This window comes from Coloeus monedula, assembly GCF_965178545.1.
Source record: "Coloeus monedula genome assembly, chromosome: 5".
In the NCBI taxonomy this organism is placed as follows: domain Eukaryota; kingdom Metazoa; phylum Chordata; class Aves; order Passeriformes; family Corvidae; genus Coloeus; species Coloeus monedula.
This window is the reverse complement of record NC_138785.1, coordinates 66,861,810-66,879,858: the sequence shown is the minus strand read 5'-3', so window position 1 is coordinate 66,879,858 and position 18,049 is coordinate 66,861,810. Positions and strand designations below refer to the sequence as shown.

Here is an 18,049-nt window from a genome sequence, read left to right as displayed (position 1 = left end):
TCAAACATACCCAGTTATTTTTTTTTATAATTCAGCCCATGAGGACTAATTTTGATTCATTTCTGGAATATCCAAAATACCTCTGCTTATTTCCTGTGTTCTTCAGAATTCAGCAGGGTATCAGCAGATAGAGCTATTGTCAGGAAGTATCCTGAATTGCCAAGAGGCTGGAAAAACAAGAGTCCCTATTTTGACACAGTTCCTACCAGACCAACTGCCAGTGTGCAACAGTTTGGCTCACCTGGCTATCACTGGTTATAATCAGCTTGGTGAATCCCCTGCTTGGCAGGTGGTAGAGAAATAAAATTCCACACTTCCTGTAGGAAGACATTCTGCAGAGAACAAACCAAATCTTTCTTCACCATCGTCTTTCTATTCAAGTATGGCTGAACCTATCTTTTAAAAAAAGGACAACCCAAAAACATAACAAAAAGCCTTTTCTCCTTTAAACATGCTAATTCCAAGTAGTTCTGTGCTTTTCTTCTCTCTAGGCTTTTTCTCAAGTAATTTCCAAAATTAGCATGTCAGTCTCAAACAAAACAGTTCACAACAGATATTACCATGATTCCACATAAACACCAGCTGAGGAAAAATGGACTTTTGTGTTCGGAACATTTTATAAACAGTCTGCAGTTCCCAAGATTATTGGAAATGAAGTGTTCAAGTTCCTCTGATTCTGGCAAGGATAGTATAAGATAAAGACCCTTCCATGTCTTAAAAGCATCCGCCAACCAAGCCCATGCTATAAAAATGGAAAGAAATGTTTTTCAAGATGATTGGTGGTAAAGAATTTATAAATCCCTTGGAATTCCGAGATAATTACACACTTCTTTATTTTAGATATAAACTGCCATTGCTACAAAGACATGAGATATGTCCTCTTATCTGCAGCCATTTTTTTTAACTCTCTGAAAGCCACACAGACTCAGGTGAACAATTATTATATCCAGTACTTACTAGAAGGTAAATTCAATACCTGGAAGAAGCACAGGTATTTATGCTGTTCTCCATCACCACACAAAAGAAAGCACTAATAGCAAGAATATGAGGAAGCAGATGACAGATGAGAGAAAAGGGAGTATTTTGTGGTTTGGACTTTACAAAACTCAGATCTCAATGTGAAACAGGAGCAACTAGACCACTATCAAATTCTCCAGCCTTCTTTCAAATGCTGCCATGAGTGTAAGCATTGCACACAACTACCACAAATTGTCCTTTCATTGGTATAATCAGAGTAAATATCACCCTTAAAGAGTATCCACTAATTACCTTGTTACTTTAATTCACCATCAGTAGTTAACGTGTACAGGTTAAATTACAGTTCAGACCTAGAAATTGATACTTTAAAGAGAATGCCTGTTTTCATACTGGAATGGCATCAGTTATCAGATTATTCAGATTATTATACCTTTTAATACATAACACACCTGTATATTGAACAGTATTAGAGCTATTCCTCTACTATATAGTACTACATAAGTATTTTTAATACAGATTATTTAAATATCTCTACTCTCTTATTATTTTAGCTTTTAGAATATAAGGAAAATTCACTGCATACAGGCAAGATTTTTATGTGCTCTCTGATTCATATTCTCTGATTTCCACACTGTAAAAGAATTAGAGTACAAAAGTTAAAATACTAAGCCACAACTGTCTAACAATGCCATCCATAAAGGCATTTTTCTGAGGCACAGACTCACTAGGTATCATTACACTGGATCTACACTGGCCCAACAGACTATCTACAACACAGAATATGTGACAGAAAATACTCAGGTAATTTATCACTGCATGGAAAAGTTTGTGCACAGGGACAATTATCTTTCTGCTCTCACACAAATGAAAATACACAGTTGATAGTAGTAGCAGATTTATGCTTGCAAGTAGATCATACCATAAGCAATTTACTAAATATCTTTCTTAATTTCTCCCCTTCTCAAATAGCAAATATCTAAAGAAAATTTATATTTACCATGAGAAGATAACATTAAATCAATACAAAAAATCCAGAAATATTATTAAATCTCAGAGAAATGATGTGGTCAAGAGAATGTTCTTTGTTTCATATGCCAATATTATCCCTAGAGACTATAAATCACCTGGGTATTCCCTTTCCCAAATTTCTGGATATAGGAGTATTGGATTTTCACTTAAATCCATTTGCAACAAATCTACTTACAGGGTCTTTGCCTCTGAACCTCTTGGTTTATGAGGATATAGTCTACATGTTTTAACATCTTAGTTCATAGTTTTAATTTAGAAAGGGCAAAATTGTCTCATAAATCTGCTAGGCCATTTATGACAGACACACCAGTGTTCTACTTCAGGCTTGAGAACATAAAACATAGGACATAATTTGCAGATATCAGAAATGTCTGTAGCAAACGCTGGATCACAGTGACAACATCTTCAAGCTTAAGTTGACCAAGCCAGTTCAGTGCCATAAATAACAGAGTTGCATTTGTATGGCCAGGCTGCCCTCACAACCCTTGATGGAGGGCACCACTCTGCTCTGCTGGCTGCAGCTGTACTTGTCACTACTGGGCATCTCCAGTTGTCTGAGACAGATTCTAAAGAAACAGAGGAAAGGACTTACCCAAATATTTTAAGTATGGATTAATGCTCCAGTCATGGGACCCTGAAGCAGTACTATCCCAATTCAAAAAAGCACTCAGGCAGGAAAGTAGGCATATGTTGGATAGGATGAAACCCCATACTATGGTGTGTTTAGGTGGTTAGCTAAATCAAGATACTTTTCCTGGTTTTTGACTCAATCTGGTCAATATGAGCATATACTATGATAGAGGAACAACAACCTACTGAGAATGGTGACAAAAGAACAGCTTGAAAGAAATAGGTAACCATTACATATCGAATTAAGAAATTCTGCAAAGAAATTGCAGACTACCTAAAAGACTAAACTTATTTTTCAGCACCTATTTTTGAAAGAGGTGTTAAGATACGCACATCAACAGCATTTTAAATACAATTATTTGTTTTTCATCTATTGTGTAAAAGCTATAAAAGTGACAGAATGTTCACACTGAGGTTTGTTGTCATTTGGATGTGTAACAGCAGTTAGGTCTCTTGGCCAGTCAGACAGCTGCCAGGACAGCTCTCGTCACCTTCAGCACTGGGATGATGATTTAGATTTAAAAGGATTATGACTGTCATAGGGCATCAAGACAACACAAGCTGAACTTGCAGGTAGCTAGAATCCACTGTATCATTAATTTTTAAAAGTTTAGGCAAGCCTTGAAACTTTGCCACGTGTTCAATATGTCATTAACGTAATGCATACTTGGTGTTGTAACATCAGGTGTTGATCTGTCTTTAAGGCTTTCTCTTTGTAGGACATAACAGAGGAGTCACTTTAAGACAATTTTGGTAATACCTTATGATAATCATCGCAGGGGAACTAAGCACTAAGCATATACAAGTGAACATCAAAATCTCTACAATCTTAGTTTTAGCTGGGGTAACTAAGTTAGATGACCAGAAAATATATTGACCATACAAGGCAGAGACGAGCAAGCTGGTTTAGTGGAAGATGTCCCTGTCCATAGCAGGGGGGTGGACTAGATGATCTTTAAAGGCCCCCTCCAACACAAACCGTTCTGTGCTTCTGTGGTAGTTAACTGCAGCTTCTGATAGTTTTACCTGAATAGCAATTTCAAGACAGTTCTGCCAAAGAGATACAATACTTAAGAAACTATCTACAGCAAGCAGTGTCTCCAGCAAACAGCTGAACACAGTGCAGAGAAGCACAGGGTGGCGGAGCTGAGTTACTCCTGCAATGAGCTGTCTCAGCAAGCTCACCAGAGCAGCACAAGATCCCAGCCCAACCTGGCCAGGAGCGTTGCCTCTCACTGGGGTCGGTGGCTTGGGTATTATGTTGCCCATGACTGAATTTTAGCATGGAAGTTCATTCCTCCACTCAGCCCTTTACTACAACATACAGCCACAGTCTGGGCTGACACATACTTATGCATCTCTACCTGCACTGGTGAAGAGTACGAAGATTCCATATGAACAGTGCTTAATAGAAACATGGATCCATCCAACAGGGTTCCAGAAGAGATGCATCTCTAAGGAACCAGAGACAGGCTGAGTCACAGTACAGAATGCCTAACCAAATTATGAAAGGAAAGCTTTTATACATAAGAGATCTTTATTTAATCAGAAACTCATAGAGTTCACCTCTTTGCAGAAACTGCCCACCCATGTGTATTTCCTGCCAAATGCTATAAAAAGCCTGTGAAAGTTTTTAAAAAGGTTGGATTTCAGACAGAAGGCTTTAGTCTGAAGGGCAGCTAAGGAATGGAGTTACATTTCAGTGGAGAAGCCATGACGTTTAGAAAAACTAAGTGAATAAACTGATATAAAACTTGGCTGGACTCTGGAGTGAGACTCTGGACTCAGATTTCTATGTAATAATGTATTCTTTTCTATTTATGATTTAATATTCATCAGTCTAAGAATTTTTATATACAGAAAACCTCTAAAAGGTATCAGCTGACATGCATTCAGAAGCTGAAATGCTACTAGACGCTAACACTAACTTAATTTTTTGTCTTTGGAGAGGGAGTTTCAGAAACAAATCCATTCTTTCCAGATCTCTTAGAGAAAAAACCTTTTTTTGTCAAGGTTTTCCAATTGTACAAAATATGTCAGAAAATATTTACAAATAGTAACAACATGCAACTCCTTCAAACAGAATGAAATATTTGCTATGCCCATTGATGTATCAGTTGCACAGATTTTAAAGGATTAAGACTCAGAGAAAACCAGACAACCAAGAAGAGATAAAAAGTTTCTTGTTTATTTTGCTCTTCTCATAAATCATTCTAATACTAGTGAGTAGAATCAACTACAATAAAGTCAATTGACTAATTGTTGGCCCTAAAGATTTTATTTATCAATAGTGGACTATGAGAGATGAATAAGTATCTGGAATGAGAAAGCATTTGCGAAGCCTATAATTTTATATCTTCTCTTTGGTGCCAAAGAAATTTAGGACAACATTCAAAAATCCAAGATGAGTTCAGTAGGAACTGACCCAACAGAAGGAATTCAATTCGTCAGAACAAATACAGATGTCTACATTTGAGCTGGCCATCCCAGACCTGCTTTGTTCTCAATGGTGAGAAGTCAACACTTTTAATGTGAAATCGACCTTATTACACAGGGCATATCAGCAGTCAGCCAAATGAATCTCTCCAAGTATGTGACAGATGTCCAAGGTTAGATGAGATCAAGCACGCCCTTCATGTTTCTGTGACTGATAAGTCATCTAATAGATTCAATAGAAATTTTCTTCCAAGCTTTAGCTTTCCTGAAGCTTAAGAGAAGAGTCAGCAGAATCATTATGTAATGATTTTGTAGACACACCATGACAATTCTGTCTGATAAAAATATTTGCCTGTAATATTTCATTAAATTTAAAGTTACCGTGTAGCAACTGCAAGAGGTTGACGGCTGCCAAGAGCCGTGAGATTGCTGAATAGAATGGTATTTCTGGAGCCGTGCCCAGAGCTGAGACAAAATTTGACTCATCTTCATGCATACATTTCCAATAAACCATCAAACTAAAATAAGGATTTAACTCCATCATGAGGTTCTGGCGATATCATGTTAGAGCTAAGAATTTATTACAGTATCAAGAGAAGCTTCTAAGAAACTCTAAAAGAAAGGTGATCTTTCCATAGATATATTCAATGGAATGTTTGTGGTCTTGAGTTTTGTTCTGCCAGAATGCACATGCCTCAAGCACTGGGTCAGGTGTTGGTAGCAGGATAATTATAATGTGAGCTCCATTTTGTTTCTTTGTATGACTTCAGAGCATTAACAAATATGCCCCATTCCTGGACGTGTTCAAGTCCAGGTTGGATGGGGCTTTGAGCAACCTGGTCTAGAGGCAGGTGTTCCAGCCCCTGGCAGGCAGACTGGAACCAGATGGTCTTTAAGGTCCCTTCCAACCCAAACCATTCCAGGATTCTAAGATTCTGTGAACTACGGAAGTGTGTAGGAAATACCATGTTTGGGAAGACTATTCCTGCAAAAATTTAGAAACTGTAGGATGAGAATTAAGCTCAATCATATGTATTTGTGCTTTCATTTTCAGCTAACAATCTTCCAACTAAAAATGGAGATAAAAAGATAAAAGAGAGAGGGAGACAAAGAAAATAAGAAAATTGCATACTATTTACATGCACTTCAGTCAGTTCAAATAGCTTTATGCTACACCATTTTATTCAATCTTTTTCTGACCTATATGTTGAAACTGCAAGCTTCTTGACATCTATCCTGTCACTTATTGAATGCTCATGCATTTTTGAGACAAGGGAGTCCCAGTCTCAAGTGAGATTTTTAGGCATCTCCATAATACAAACAACAATATAAAACACCTTCAACAGCTAAGTAACTAATATTCCATCTTTTTTTGATAGTTAATCTTTTAATCTGCATACTGAAGAGATCAGTAAATAATTATACAGACATGGAGATAAAAAATCTACCTTTTATTTTGGTTATTGGGGTACCACTTTTTCTAAGTCCTCCATCAGAATATGGAAGCACTAAACTTTATTAGTTCAAAAGGAATCCCATAAGCGCTAGTCTCCATTTCTTAAATATATGTGATTTGATTCCAATACTTCTATTGGATAGATAAGTAAATTTCAAAAATGCTTGTACTTTTACTGAGAAAAGCTGTTCTGCAGTTTTTCAGATGGAAAACCTATCTGACTGCCGCTCAATTTTTAAAAAGAATCGATTAAAAATAATACAAGGAGAGAGTTATCAGCAACCACTGTTCACAACGCAACATTGCACCAGCTTTAGTCACAAGGCTCACACTGGCCGGCTGGATTACAACATTTTGATACGTGGTAATTAAACACAGTGGAGAAGAAAAGGCTCAGAAAGAAAGGAATTCATGGTGTTAAAATAGTATGAACAGTAGATATAGTAATAAAATACTGTCTTTTGTTATCATTATGCAGTAATACAATAGCTTAGGTTATTCTTACTATTTTGTCTAATTACTATTAACATATGCAAGATTTTATCTTACCACTGAGAAGCCAGTGTAGAAAAGATATCAGTGATTTCAGGTTCTTGGAACAGTTTCAGAAGTTCTGGTTCAGATGATAAGTCAGCAAGAATCCTTAACTCAATATGGGAAAAGTCTAGAAAACAGTGTTAAAATGCATCTATTGCTCCAAAATAAAAACATACTTGCATTTTAACCAAACTATCACTAATTAAAATGTAAGCCTGCAGTATCCAATCACTTTCTCATGCTCAAAAAAGACAGATGCCTGCAAGAAGCTCATCCTGAAGATATTATATTCCAGCTATGGATCACAAAGTGTCTCATTCCTTCATTATCTTCATGTGTCAATTAATCTTATTAACTCTGTTTCTAGTGACAAGGCTTAAAGATCACCCACTTCCAAAGCATAATAAGGAATACACATCGTATAACAATATTAGTTGATACTAAGAGATTTGACAGCCTTGTAAAATATGTCATCCAAAGGAGAGCAAAAAAAGACATGACAGAACTGTGAATATTAATCTGTATGAGAATAATAATACACACTCTCTTACCTGCTGCTAAAAATGTACACCCTTTTTTTGAAACAAACAATGTTCTTGGAGAAATAGTTACTATGTCCTCTTCTTTTCCTAGAGACGTGACAGACATTTAAATCCCAAACACCAGTTCAAAAATACTGCGTTGCAAACCATAGGAGGTTTTATACCAAACATACATCTAACACCACAGAAATGGCAATATAAGCAATCTAGTAGAGCATCAAGTGCCAGCATCACAATTATTTCACTATATCAGTCATATACAACTTAACCTCTACCATCCTTGCAGTACTGCTTACTTCCTTTCTCAAATCCAAACTCTTCCCTAACCATAAGCTATCAAATATATACAACAACTAACATTATTCACAGATCACTTAATAAAGGATGCATTCATAAAGAAGAGTCTATAAAAATAAGTAAAAATATGCATTTTTGCATCTTTGAACATGCCACAGCAATGTGTTAATAACCAAATTCTGAGTTACAGGTGGAAGGGGAATATAATATTGAGAACATACAGCTGTCATAGGCATCCAAACTGTAACGACAGAAATCCCCAATAATATCATTTAACACTAACGCAAGGTACTAGAAACCAAGTACATCCAGGGAATATCACTTGACATAGTGTAGGGAAGAATGGTGGTTTGAAATGAAACAGACTCTGGTCAGTATAAAAGTGAAGAAAATAGAAAAAAATGTGTCTTGACACAGGAAAAACTTAGAAATACATTTCTGAGAAGCGCATAAGATCATTAACAAAATCTCCAAAGTTTCATGTGCTACAGTTATGCCCAGAACCTCAGGTTTATGCTGCCCCTGCTGACACAGTTTTTTATAGCAACTTTTAAAAAATACCTATAAAACTGAATCATGTAGATAAAATAAAACTATTATCAAAATTTTACATTATCTTCCATAGCCTCCTGTTTAATGACCTTTATTATTTCCAACAGAGGGAGTGAATAGCTGTGAAAAGGCAAGGCTTGCCCTTAGCAGAGAACCAAGCACAACAGTGAGCAGCACTGCCCAGCTGTGGCTGCAGGCATTCAAGGAGAATGTACGTTCCAAAGTCTCTCTCTTATATTTGAGTCTGCTACTGTGCATTTCTCTCTTTATCACTTGGCTCATGCTTTTCTAGACTTTACTTTGATTCTCTCTGAACCATCTGCTTTAAATCCACTTCTGTTATCAAAAACAACACTAACTACTGGTGTTTAGATGTGAGTATTATTAAGATGACCCAGCTTAAACATTGACTGAGACAGAGCCTTATGAGCTGAACGCACACAAAATCATCCCTACGATATTTAAGGTATTTAAGATGCATAATTTCATCTGGAAAAAGTGAGGGAAACAAAAAAATCCCTAAAAGCTTGTAACTATTTAGATCAGAGCTGAAACACCAAACTTTTTTTCAGGAACAACCAGAAAAAGTAATTGGTTTAACTGCTAATGTATAACAAAGCATTGATCATCTGTTATTTAATGCTGGAGCTATCAGTCTATATAAAAATATAATACCACTCGGTAAAATAATTAGATAAAACTGTCTTTTCATCTTAATAAAAACACAGCTTACCTTTTATGTACTGTTTCTTTGTAATTGTAACTGGATGTTTAGAGATACCTTGAATGTTCTACAAACAGGAAGGATAAAAAGGCTTAGTAAGTGCAAGTTTATGAAAATATGTCTATGAACAGTTTATTACCAGCATTAGTGATACTAGTGCCAACAAGTTTTTCCCATATAATAAGTAAGAATAACCACTTTGCCTTTCAAAGGAATCTTCACACTCTGCATCTGCAGACACTTTTGAATATTTGCTCTTCCTTGAAAACTGGAAGCTTCTAAGAACAATTTCTCATTGGCAGCCTTTTCAAAGACTAATCTCTGGATGAACCGTAGAAGATAATTAGTAATCCAATAAAAATAATTTTATTCTTATTTTAACCTGTGTCTTTTAGATATAGTGCATTACTTCCGAGAAAAGAACACATGTGAATCTTGCCTGAAGTCTAAAGGAACTGAATATTCTTCAGCCTCTAGGATTTTTTTCTAGTATCTATTCCTACTTTTTTGAAATGCATGATAAAATAAATATAGAACTCTTTACTGGCTACAGTACATCAGTACAGGTTAAAAACTAGAGCTAATTTTATCAATCAACATGCAGGACGAGGATCAGCAGAAGATTTTTTTTTTAAGATCTGGGTTCATACACCTCTGGTAAAGCATCAAAGATGCACATGACAACTCCTTTCTGTTATTTTGTGTCATTATGACTCTTTATCTAGAAAAGTAACATATGACAAGAGAATGTGTATCAAGCTCTGATCTTGTCATTCCATGTAATTAATTTGCAAATAGTTCAGGAATTAGATGATCATACTAATATTATGTAATACTGGGAATTCAGAGGGTGGGAATAGTGCTATATAATTTCCAAATCAGAATGAGAATTTTCTATGCAATTTTCAACTCAAAATTATTATTTTAAACTTAAGAGGGATGTAACAAGACAGCAAAAGATATTGAAATTTAAAGCAGAAGCAAAAGAACAAAATCCCCAAACCACAACAGTATCATTCCTAGTTTTAGTACCACCCTTAAAGTTGTACAGTTAAAAGTATTAAAGTTGAACACCTGCCACAGCACCATACAGAGAGAGAGATAGGAAACTACCACATAACATACAGAATACTTTCACAGCATGGGTTAAAACTAGGAACACTCCTCTTGGTCCACCAATACCCAGAATAAACACTTGCCAACTGGAATATTTTATTCTTTAGCTTCTAGAAACATTTAAAAATACCATTGTGGCAATGTTTACTGTAATGTATATTTTAAAATCATATTTTGAAGCAAGTGGTTATTTAATCTGTACATAAAACTAACATTCCTATTGGCAACTATTGATTTCCACCAATAACAAGTTGGGGAGAATCAGTGCCCAGGTATTATTCAGTGTACGAATAATAGGCAGTTTGAGTGGCCATGGAATCTAGTAGATCCTCAGAAATTCAGAAAATTTAGTCCTTTATTATGTACCTGGACATGAATAAAAGTGGGAGCCTAATTTTACACACATTAAAAAAAAGTTAATTCTGACTTACAGAACTATTCTAACAGAGGCTGTAGAAGGCCTTTTCATTCGGCTCTGCACTGGTATTGTGACATGTACTTAGGCGATTTCCAGCACAAGTTAGAATTGTTTATAGTTACTCTAACTGCTGTTTTTCCTTGTCTCATTAGCTTCAAAATCCTGAACAAACTGAATTTTAAAAAACACATTATTTCAGGATCTATCTACAATGTAAAAATAAATCACTATATTGCTATCTTGTTTTTATTGCGAGCATCTGTACAAAGTCTGCTTTCAATGCAATTTTAAAAGTGTTACTAATAATTCTGGAAAAGACTAATAAGTAATTACAAGTGCAAAATGTCTTTTCACTTGTAAATTAGTTAACAACTCATAATTTGAATAGATCTTCAGAAAAGAGGTAACTCAAGAAACATGAGAGTTGTAATGCTCATCTTCAAGCTATTGGAATAGTTTAACACATCCCTCTCATCTAATTTTAGATTAACTAATTTTAGGCAAGCTGTTGGCCTAAACTAGCTGTGTAGAATCCCTCCATAGCCAGCAAAGACAGGAATCCCAGTGGGTAGTTCAACCTATCTGTATAAGACACATACTGACAAGTCGTCCTAAGGTTCCCCTGGAGGTGATGTATTCTAAGATTTAGTTCATCAAATCTGATGAGATAAATTTACTTTACATGTTTAAAGGAATAGAGAAATAAGGAGACAATCTCACAAGAGTTTTCCAAATAGCAAGCTTTCCTCTGCTTGAGTCAGGTGACTGTTTTACAGGATCAGAAGTGGAAAATTAATGTGGCTTAGGCAAATTATTATCACCACCTTGGACTACATAACACAGCCTGTATTTTTGCTTTCATGTGTATATTTCAAGTATTTCTGCAAATCCTTCACAGATTGAATCTGAGATGTGACTATTCTGCCTTATTGTTAGAAAAGGGTATCTACATTTTGTTAGATGTAACAGAGAAACAAAATTGCCCTCCCTGAAAAATCACATTCCAACAGACAAGAAAGAATACTTGATACAGTGTGGTGGAAAAGCTGGTTGTGGAAGTTAACTATTGTAATACTTCTCTTCATTGTTTCTGAGTGAGGGAAAAAAAAAAATTAGGCTACTCTAGTAGATGGTTAACAAGAAAACCCTAGCATTATTTTTTTTTAAAACTAAAAAACATGAAAAAATAACTAAAATAAAATAATTATTTTAATATAAAATAAAAGGCCATAATCCAAAATTAACTTCCAGCAGTTCCAACTGATAGAAGGATAGATGAAGCCAAGGTCCCAGTTTCAATATGTCTGAAAGGCTGTGATGATCAGGGGAGATTTCTAAAGAAAGCAACTGTCACTCCTATCTTCCATAAGGCCAAGAAGGAAGACTCAGAAAACTACAGGCCAATGAGGTTCTCCTCAGTTCTCAGGAAGATGATGGCACAAATAATCCTAGAAAACATCTGCAAACATATTAAAGTTGAATAGACAGTCTGGGGTAGTCAGCATGGATTTAGAATGGGGAAATCGTGTTTAACCAGTGACAGCCTTGTGCAATGCAGTAACCAGCTCTGTGGATGCAGGGAGAGCAGCAGATGTTGTTTACCTTGACTCCAGCAAGGCTTTCAAAACACTCACTCATAAAGCCTCAGAGAAGCTGCTGAAGTGCAGGTTAGATAAGTGGACAGTGAGGTGGACTGAAACCCGGCTGAAGTGCGGGTCCAAAGGGCTTTGGCGAGTGGCACAAAGACCAGCTGGAGGTCAGTCGCTACTGGAGCAGCCCAGGGGCAAATAAGGCCCAACACCTCCATCTGTGACCTGGATAACAGGACTGATGCAACCTCAGCAAGATGGCAGGCAATCCAAAACCCTGAGGAGTGCCTGACGTGTCAGGTAAGCGATTCAGAGGGATCTCAGGCATCTGGAGAAATGGGTTATCAGGCTCCCACAGAGTTCACAGTCTGGAAGGCAGCTTTGCAGAAAATGACCTGTGGATCATGGTGAAGAACAAGTTGAGCATAAACCAGTAATGAGCCTTTGTACCCAGGAAGGCCAACAGCATCCTGGGCTGCATCAGGAAGAACATGACCAGCAGGCCAAGTGACAACAATCCTTGTCCTCTACTCAGAATGCCTGATGGGTGCACGTAAAGAAGACAGAGCCAGGTTCTTCTCACTGATGCCCGATGACAGGACAAGAGGTGACAATCAGAAACCATTACAGGAAATTCCATTAACGTAAGAAAAACTTTCCTACTGTGACAATGGTCAAATACTGGAATAGGCTGCCCAGAGGAGTTCCGAAACCTCCATCCTTGGAGATGTTCAAACCTTCACTAGACAATCTCCAGCAGTCCTGGCAAGGAGACTCAGAACTGATGGACTCTGGATGTCTCTCTTAAAGCCTCACAAACACAGCTTCAGGCCTTGAAAAAATGATGCTCTAATCCATAAGGAAAGTCACTGTATCCAAGGAGAGTAGAATTATCAATGAAACAATACCTAATCAAAATCAAACAAATAGACAGTTTCCCAGTTGTACGAGTTTCTTCTCAGTCAGTTAGACTCTGTTGAGCTTTCTATTTTGGTATCCAACATTCTACATCTTCATTTGCCATTGATTTTTTATTCCTTCCTAGATTAAAACCAGTATGCTATTTCAGTTCTTTCCAAGGACTACAGTATACAGACATATATTGGATGAACTGCCTTTCAATTCAGAGTAGTTAGACTTCACCTAATCTCAGAGACCAGTGGTGCATTTTAAATATTTCTCACTCTTCATCAAGTAGGGTTGTTGATCATGTTTCCTATAATTCCCTTTTCTGTTTTTTATATGGAGTCAGCTAACCCATACATCTCTCTTCCTCTCTATTTACATTTTCAGTAGCATAAACTGCTATTTTGAACAAGTAACCTCCGTCAACCCCAGTGACTCTCAGAATAGACATCCATGTCTGTATACAAAGGCATCAATAGCTATATGCATTTTTTTTTTAACTACAAAATGGCTCATTAATCTATAACTACCCAGATCTGCATTTCTAAACCCCTATGGAATATGTCCATCTAAATACCTACAAGCTGCAGGGAGGGGAACAAAGCAATGTAACACGTAGTTACTGAAATAAATAGGAATGTGCAGAGGTGGCTGCTGACTATTCTTTGGGCACTTGATTCTGACTAATTCCCCCACTGTTCTAAGGCCTTACTTAAAAATAAGAATGGAGACAAAACTTACTACTAAAATAAGAGTATCCATTCATAAATGCATACAGGATGGATGTGTCATGAGGGAAGTTAAAAAATAGCCAAGAGCTAGACCAAGCAGATATAAGGAAGGAGTTAGACCAGGTGAAGTTATCATGTACATATCCTTTGATGTGGTGACCAAGCCACCTGCTGTTAGCGAGGCACAGTGCCAAACACTAGAGCAAAATAAAGGAATTAATTATTGTTTTACAGTGGGTACCAGTGCAAACAAATAGCAAAAACTAGTTGCATTTCTTGTAAGCAATAAAATTTACTGGGACTGTGATCTTGTTAGATTTAATTACTCTAATAGATGTTGCTTCAGGAAACCAATTATTTCCTCATACTTGAGAAATACACTGATTTTCTTTTCCATTTGAAAAAAGTTCAGAGCAGCAAAATTCTACTTTCTATCATGGAATGTAGCACTCCAGCAAAAATTGAAGCATTATAAGTCGAAAGTTTCTGCAGTTCTCTTAGCAACTTCTTCTCCAGAAAGTTTATTAGAATAATTAGGCCACAACTATTCTCTTTGAACATGAACTCAGCTCTACACAATGAAACATGAAGTAAGCTTTTTAATCCATGGCATCTGTTTGACAACTAGCAATGTAATACTTTTGGAGCAGAAGTAAGACTTTGGTCTGTAAGACCAGACTTCATTACAATGCTAATAGATACATAGATGACAAGTCCTTTGAGCTTTATATTCTAAATTTCGAATTACTTTTTAATTTTTTAAATTTTTGTTATTCTTTACTTTTCCCTCTGGTTTATTTGCTTCTTCAAAATTATCTCACTCCTTCTCCTTCTTTTTCAGTTGTCTTTTCTTGCTCTACATGGGACCACACCTACTGATAAACTGTGGTCTCACACCTCATTTGATCAGTTTGAGAAGAAATGTAAGCACAGGTTCAGTGAGCTACTTCCTTAACAATCAACACTCCACTTGCTCCGTTGTTAAAGGCCAAAGCTATTGTAGAACTAGCAAGGAAAACTTCACCCTGCCCAGAAGAGCATTTTTTGCAATGCAGAACAAGAAGACTGAATCCTGATGGCACTCACAACATCAAATTCACTCAATTTATCTGGCATCTGCAAAGCTGGAGGCGACTCACTCATGAGAAATTACACAGAAAGAATAATTTTTAAAAAACTTTGGGAAAATTGCTGCATTTAATTGTTGCACATAGCAGCATTAACTTATACTTGTAAAGGAATAAACAGTTATTTTCTGTGACTTCCATATGAAACACAATTTCAAGACAGTCTGGAGACATAATTCTCAAAATATGGCACGCATCTCAATAAACAGAGAAAATAGGAAAATGAACAAAGTCACCATACCAGTGCCAGCCTGGTATGGACGTGCACATGCATTCCTTCGGAAATCTTGACTTGTCTGCAATTGCCACCTAGTGGCTTGTGGAAAACTAAGGACATCTGTTTTCCTTGCAAAAACCACAGAATCATATAGACTTCTGGAGAAGGTTTCCCTCATTTTTGGTACTTGTTTCTACTTTTCAGCCCGGAACAATCAATCAAGGGTAAGGCACTCCCCTCTTGCATTACCCAGCAGTGAAGAATTATCAAGGTTTTAGACATCAGACAAGTGGGAAACTTAGAGGTAAATCATCCTATTCCCACAAGTTTAATCAGCTTTGAAAGATGTGAATACAGGGAAAGGAAAAAAGAGCAACCAAAATTAGTGACTTCTCACTTCAGAGAGCAGGCCATATTCTGCCATATTCCCTGAAATTTAGACCTGGCAATGATCTCAGCTAATAAAGATACAGCAGCACATGAAAAAGGTTTTGATGAGTGATTTTTAAAATGAAAAGAAAATTACTTTACACACTGATTTGAGTAAAATCTCTGTGTTCTGTGACAAATATTTTGTCAAATCATGGGTTCAGCCCAGATTCTTGGCAACATACTGACAGATTACTCACCTTTGCATAGTAAGCAAGGGAGTTCATATAGACATAGCTCTTTGCATCTTTCAGGAGAAAAAAGACTGCTTTTATTTCCCATAAATAAATTGACTACATTTTATTACTTATTTAATTTCATTTTCCTGAAAGAAAATTATACACAGAATACTCACTCTGTTACACTAAAATTCATTAATATGGGAAGCTCAAACTCTGGGATGAACTCCAAGGAGATATGATTTGGTTTTGGTGAAATAAAACCATTGCTAAGGCATTGAGATAACGACCCTTTGAGTGGCAGCTGGAGCTAGTAAATATTGTATAGTTGTAGATTAGCTGCATATTATATAGTTTTTTAAGTAAACAGTGTCAAGGCAATATTGTCCAAAGGTAAAAATACCAGACTTCTAACCACACAAAAAATTACAAGATTTCCAGGCTGTAGGCATTTGCTGTTAAAAGAAAAGATGTAACAGTTGTTTTACAAAAAGAGTAAAATTTAACATCTCAAACAAGATTGTTCCACATACTGAGGAATTTACTCAGCATATGTTAGCAGGAAATTCCTCTTATAAGGCTGTGAACAGGAGGCTAGTTGCAGGAGTTAAAAGAAACCTAAATAAGTAATGTATCTTTCGATCACAGTGAGGAAAGGACAGTTCCTGGCTTTACAGAGGTGGTCCTTATACTGTAAGTTCCAGAGAGCCAGAGCCAGCAGATGATCATGCTGGAACAGGAGAGCTAAGGACAACAAGGCCACGTGGCAGTCAGCACGATGACCTGTGTCCTATTCTGTCCCTCTTCAGCAACCCTTATACGAACCACTAATTTTTTTCCACTGTTGTTCCCAACTTGAGAGAGCACCTCCAAAACTCTGCACAAAGTTTCCTGAGGCTTTATGAAAGATTGTTGAGGAAATAAAGAATTGGCAAATTTTCCACTTCTTGGCACAGAAACAAAAATTGTCAGCAGAGAAGGATGAATACAATAGGAATGTAGAGCTACTGAGATAATTTTCCTGTATTTCCTTGGAATGCCAATGACAAAGCTTTGGAAAATCATTACTGTGTGAAAACTGGACCATCCAAGAAAAGAAGTCTCTTTTAATCTACCTAACTTCTGATCTTCTCCTATAAACCATTTCTTTTTATCTTTCTGCATTTCTGTCCCCTTCATTTTTGTCTTGTCAGACCTCTCAGATCTTTTCATGTTTTCTGAGACAAGAATTGGAAGAAGATTGTACAGTAGAACATTACATAGCAAAATAAACTATTTAAATGCTTTTGCTATGTTAAAACATAATGAAATCTATGTTAACATCAGAGTTAAGACTGTATTTTGTCCTTGCAAAAAGGAATGCAGATATTAGAGAAATACAGCAACACTTCTCCCTTTTGAGAGCTTGTAAGACAAGACATAATTCGTGTGTCTGAGATTTTTATTTTAACTGTCCTGTCAGAACATAAGTCTCCAAGCTCTGAGTAGTTCCTAAAGTGTATACCTCGAACAACTCCCTCGAATGGAGTAATTCATATGAAAACCAAAAAAAATCTTCAGGCAGAATTTCTCAAATATTAATCAATTCACAAGAGGTTCCAACAGAAAACTTAAAAACAAATAGACACACAGATATTTAATATAAGGATCACATATATATTTGTGCATATTGCTGAATATTCAATTTGAGCTATTGCCTTATGAATGAGGACAGTAAAAATTACCTCAGTAGGACATGGGCTCCATGAAACTCCTCAGAGCTTACAGAGGTACAGTGACTCTGACCAGTGGAAACATCAGGGCATGCTGCATATACCAACCTCAGGCATAAGAAAAGTGCCCAGCCAGGAGTTGAAACGTGAATAGATAAACAGTAGCAGAACAAAGATTGTGACAGACTATGAGTGAATGGCACCAATTGTTTCCTGTAACCTAAGCACCATGCTAATATTGCTCTTAAACTATTCTCAAATTACATGAAATCAGACTTAATAAAATTCTAAGAAACACAACAAAGTGCGTAGATTAACTTAGGTAACAGAATACTTCAAGTAATAGATATTACTATAATTCACTTTAAAACACCTTTGAATTTGTAAGGTCGTGAAAGCTACACAAAACAAGTTTTTTAGCAAAGATGATACTAATTTTGATTC

General features: G+C 36.5%; 1 protein-coding gene across 1 annotated transcript in view; it reads right to left on the bottom strand.

Moving 5' to 3' along the window:
- The window catches only part of POLN (DNA polymerase nu), a gene marked incomplete at both ends in the record, with an annotated part of 88,795 nt that overhangs the window by 44,524 nt on the left and 26,222 nt on the right, over positions 1–18,049 (bottom strand). Inside the window, 3 exons of the mRNA XM_082282002.1 lie at positions 7,079–7,193; positions 7,618–7,695; positions 9,191–9,248. Coding sequence (XP_082138128.1) covers positions 7,079–7,193; positions 7,618–7,695; positions 9,191–9,248 — 251 coding nt within the window. The remainder of the gene's footprint in view (positions 1–7,078; positions 7,194–7,617; positions 7,696–9,190; positions 9,249–18,049) is intronic.